Source organism: Sardina pilchardus, chromosome 22 (genome assembly GCF_963854185.1).
Source record: "Sardina pilchardus chromosome 22, fSarPil1.1, whole genome shotgun sequence".
NCBI lineage: Eukaryota > Metazoa > Chordata > Actinopteri > Clupeiformes > Clupeidae > Sardina > Sardina pilchardus.
In genome coordinates this window covers 18,383,963-18,389,314 of record NC_085015.1, presented here as the reverse complement: position 1 = coordinate 18,389,314, position 5,352 = coordinate 18,383,963, and the positions used below count along the sequence as shown (strand labels likewise).

The window sequence follows — 5,352 nt, the reverse complement described above, 5'->3', positions numbered from 1 at the left end:
CACCTTAGCATCTAATTGACTGGGATTGGGGTGTGAAGAAGATTTCAGCAAAAACGGCTTCATAAAACATCTCAGACCCCTCCTTTAAGCTGTTGGCTATAAGAGTGGGAATACATTTAATTAAATGTAATTAAATTCAATAAATGAGTTTTACTCAATGTCTAGTGCCATTAACAATTAACCTAGTCTCAAGGCATTATTCGTGCCCAAAGCCTGAACCCCAGAAAGCAAGCACGTAGGAGTCATATATAGGTCATGTGTGCATGATTAGTACATTGTACCAAACGTCTCAGCAGCTCTTCAATTTGTTTAATAATGATACATTCATATTACATTACTAGGGTGTCATCCGTTCAGGATTTCTTGTAACACAATGGGTGCACTAAGACAAAGTAGAACCTGGTACCTAGTACACAGTCTGCACTTCTTGCTGATCCACTCTCTGCATAATAAAGCATAAGGTCACAAAGTGAGGATAATCCATTATGACATGACCTTACGTACCACCTTTCCTAAAAGCTTTTTCAGTGGAAGTCATTTGTAAGAATGTCAATCCAGCTCATCTTCTATATCTTATAATAAATCACTCTGTTGTTTCTGTAGGCTATGTGGCACATCCAAAGAGTAGGTCCAATGTGCCTCAAATGTAGTGCTTAATTACTTATTTTTCAATCTCACAGCATATTCAAATACAAGTATGACAAAACATTCTCAAACAGTAGGCCTATGCTGTGTCATCTTCTCATGCGGGAGATGACCCTCCATGGGACACTGGGATTCTGAATGTGTCTGTGAGGTCATTCTCAGGCTCGCATAAACAAAAGCCTCCTTCAAAACATATTTTCTCCGCTCATTTATTTTGACTGAGGAGAGGAGTCCCAGACCAAACACAACAACAAAAACGACAGTTGGAGCCAGTTGCCAGAGGATGAGAACAGAGAAGAAAGAAACAGAAAAAGAGAGAAAAAAAACAGCACTCTCTGGTGTGGTACATATTTCACAGTAGAAAGACACTAGCTTGAAGATGAGCTATTTAGTGTGAGACGCAATGCCATGTATAAGGTCATTCCATCAGGCGCTTCTTATCTTCCTGAGAGTAGTTTAGCCTCAGGCAAACAAGTCTTTTGATGGTTGTTTCCTGGCCTGATATCTTGACAGAGGGCTGGTGACTATTTCATTTCCACAAGAGAGACAGACACAGTTCCTACACGGGGCCCCTCTCCACACTAAATCTAACAAGAATCCCCAGTGATTCAACTGAATGAGAGAAAGAATGAAACGCCACTTCCTTTTTACAAATTACCATACCGTGTGCTTTTAATGTTAGCCCATACTCTGCCACACCTTCCGCGGCTTTAGCCTACACGTTCTCGGAACTAACCTGTAGCCTAGCAACCACTGTTTCTCATAGAAATGATTAAGGCGCTCTTCTTTACAATTCTGAGCATGAGTCTCTGATAGATCTCTCCCACAGCCTGTCACACATTCTCCGCAGCGTGCGGCGGGAAGAGAAAACAGCTCCGCGGCACTATGAAATATGAATTGTCAGTCTGAGTTTGGCCCTCAGTAACTGGAGTTGTTAGCCGCGCGGCAAACTCCCAGGAGAGGCGCTAGCTCAAGAGATGACATCCACAGGGGGGGCCGTCGACCGGCGGCTGTCTGTTTCTACAGCAGCATGGCTTTATTGGCAGTTTTCTAATTATTTCTTTTGGATTTTACAGGACAGAGGGATGTGGTGGCATTAAGCTAAAGCCTGTTTTTCTTATTGTGTTATTGAACATGGAGATAAAATGGAGTTACAGTATGTTAGGGGTGTTACCTTAATTATTAGGCTAGGCCTACTTCCAAGAATCTTTCTTCAATTATTGTGATAGGTAGGTATTGAGAAGTTACACTGTTGGCGATGCAGGACCAATGTAATAGGCTAGCGAAGGTTACTCTTGAGATACTCCTGTCATTCATCTTTGTGATGAGGGATTAATTTCGTTCCACTATATGGACAAATCCTTAAAATGGTTCCCCCAAGACCAGAGTGGTATTAAAAGGTTCACTTAAAGAAAACAGAGTGACGCACATTCCAAAAATGCATTAAGCCAAAAGACCTGAAAAGCTGTTTTATGGAAGTCTTCCCTGACGAAATAGAACACCTTGCTTTTTTTTGCTGCAGCAAAAGCTATTTTATAGTTTCATTCCTCAATAACTCTTTTGGGTGAGTGCCAACCACTTTGCTATAAAGATAGAACTTTACTCAGTTTTATGTCAGGTCAATTCCTCTAAGTGAGACAAAAATACGTCCCTGATTTACGATATATATTCACACCCTTCCTACTTGACCCAATCAAGATGACAATGAGTTTGAATATGCTGGACTTGAACAGAATGTATTTGTTTCTTTAGCTCAGATTTCCGAACACCTGACAGTGACACCAATATGGTACCTGCTGACAACAGACAACAGATTCAGTTTACGCTGCATCTCAATGTCTTTTAATGTGTGTGTGTGTGTGTGAGTGTGAGTATGAGAGTGTGTTTGAGAAAGAAAGAGAGAGAGAGAGAGAGAGAGAGAGAGAGAGAGAGAGAGAGAGAGAGAGAGAGAGAGAGAGAGAGAGATTGTGTGTTTGTGTGGGAAGCTTTACAATAATCAGATTAACAATAAGAGCACCTCTGAATTTCAATGAGAACCCACTGAGGAGTTTGGCTCCTGCAAATGTATCTCAATGCACTTTGTACCGAATGTTCCTGTCAATTTGGATTACATAGCTTCTTGCTCTCAGTACACCCGGTAAAGCAGTTTTGATTAAATAGTCTTTGCACAATGCCAAGACATCAGTGTAAACACAAGAGATACAGAGATTCAAACTGGTGATATTTACAGACACAAATAGGCGGAAATTTAGAGGGCATTTATTAACCGGCTGATTTAAAAAATAACACATATGTGACCCTGTAAAGCGGAACCAGTCGTTTCGGTAAAATTTAGTAAATTAAGTTATTGTGCTCACGTGAACGGCCATAAACTAAGCTTTCCAACGATATGTATATCGAGGGTATTACACAAACTATCGCTAAGATAACCGCATCTAAAGTTGACATGGTTCTCCTGTCACGATATGCCAGAAGAGGAGAAATCACCTGTTCAAGCGACGCGTGCACAACGGGAATGACAGCAAATGTGTTGAATCTTCGCCGGGTTTAACAGTCAAAACTTAGGTTTTTCAGTGAAATGCGTTCACGATATGAAACTGTAGACTGTATACAGCCGAATTATGCGAAAACGTGAAATTCAACATTTTAACCCGGAAGTTTGTTATTGTTGATTTTCTCAAAATAACGATGTGCGCAAAACGACTGATTTCGCTGTGAATGGTCACATATACAGTAGGTAGTAATTTTTATGATTGAAATAAAATGTGAAATAAAGTGTTAAAGTATGAAGCAAAAAAAAGTATTTTGCACCCCAAATCACCCATACCATAGCCTATTTATAAGTTGTAACAGAATCATTTATTGAAATCATTTGTGAAACATGATTGCTGTGTGCAGTTGTCCGATTAGTGTCTCATGAAGGTCTAGGGCCCGAAACGTTACACGTGGTGATTTGCCATTCAAAAATCTGAGGAGCATTTTCTGGTGTGCAGACTTCTTGTTCTCTTAACATTTGCTTGTCTGCCCAGCACCCAGTTTTTTTTTTATCTTTTTATCTTTTTTTATGTTTTTGGATGTGCGTGCGGTACTCTTTTTGCAGTTGTCCGACTAGACCACTAAATCTGCAACAGTAACGCCACTCCAGCCAGTGTCCATTTGGAGGGGTTCTCTTTGGTCTTCAGGTTGAAAGTCCACACGTAGGTCGGCCCTCGCTGTCGGGTCTTGTACACCGGGCATTGGTAGACGTTCCGCGTGTCCTGCTTGTCCACGGGGATGGCCTTTATGAAGATGACGGGCACAGCCGGGGTCAGCTCTTTCAGCCGGGCGTCCACCATTATGCCAGCCTGAACAAAACAGTTACGAGAGAATAGGGTATCGAACATGGCAACTCACTGCTGGCATTTATGTTTGCAGTCAACTATTTGTGCGTTGCTGTTGTATCACATTGTTGTTGTGTCATGTTGTGTAGTGTTACGGTAAATAAATAGGCTTGGTTATTGATCAGACACGGTGAGAAATCCACTACCTAGTGTATAGCACAAGGAATTTAACACCTTTCCTGTGCATATCTGAAAAGTAGGCGTATTTCTCTGTCCAAAAAAATGTGAGTTCATCGTAAAAGTATATCATCTAAATAAAGTCTATGCATAAAAAATAAAAAAGTGTCATTTTTTTTTTTTTTTAAATTATGAACCATTAAATATTCCACTAATAGCCATTTCTTACCCTATGGTGTACATAACAACTTTCAGAGAAGTTTTTTGGAAGGAGTAATCAGCATTCTGTCAGGTTCCAGAACCTTCCACAGAGTACATGAAAGCATGGCGACACGACCGACTTATTAAACAAGGGATATCATTTCAATTAGTTGATTCAGAATGAATGTGAGACATAATTTAAAGTCAAACTCTGACTAATAGATACTTTTGTCAGCTGTATCACTTGCATTGGATTTCTGTGAGTCTACGCCCTATGATATTTAACATCCAAAAGATATTTTGAAAGACTTTTCTAAAGAGTACGCTCTGATGATTGTCTTCTCCAATTCCACAGTCTCCTTGAAAAACAGGGAAAGTCAATGGATTTGGGAATGAAATTGGCTTGTCTTTGCCACCCACCCCTGTCTCTGGATACTCTGAAGAAGATGGGTCCTTGCGGATGGTTATTTAATTAATCCCTTTCCACTTAACAGATGACAGACGTAAGTTCGACTCCTTTGCCGACTTGAGGGACGCGCGCTAATGACGCCGACTTTGTTGCGAGTCCACAAAGGACGCGTTTTATGACTGGACTATCGTCTGATGTTCTAATTGCATCTGAGTCGCAGTAAAACTTTATGGCGTTTCCCGTCCACTGCAATTGCTTCACGCCTGTTTAAATAAATACAAATCACAGAACACTAAAGCTGTCGCCGCATTGATTCAAACTTGCAAAGCCTAAGCGCAGATCATTTCATATACATGTGAGTAAATACGAATTATAGGGCGATAAAGTCATCAAGACCTTATTTCTTTTGAGCTGCGATCAAGCACTTTAATGGGCTCAAGCGACATCGGTGATGTAACTTCAGCTTCCTTGCCAAAAAGTGTTGGTGATGAATAATTGAGCCAGAAAGTATCAGCTGGAGCTGCAAAGTGAAGTCCCATGACAGGCCCTGAAATTCCTTTGCAGGTTTAAAAGCTCTTATGGCAGGAATTTCCATTGAAC

At 40.7% G+C, this 5,352-nt stretch overlaps 1 protein-coding gene across 1 annotated transcript in view; it reads right to left on the bottom strand.

Annotated features, from left to right (window-relative positions):
- Positions 1-3,387: 3,387 nt before the first annotated feature.
- dnah9 (dynein, axonemal, heavy chain 9) overlaps positions 3,388-5,352 on the bottom strand; it is a 110,433-nt gene continuing 108,468 nt past the window's right edge. Inside the window, exon 68 of the mRNA XM_062527016.1 lies at positions 3,388-3,989. Coding sequence (XP_062383000.1) covers positions 3,762-3,989 — 228 coding nt within the window. The 3' untranslated portion in view covers positions 3,388-3,761. The remainder of the gene's footprint in view (positions 3,990-5,352) is intronic.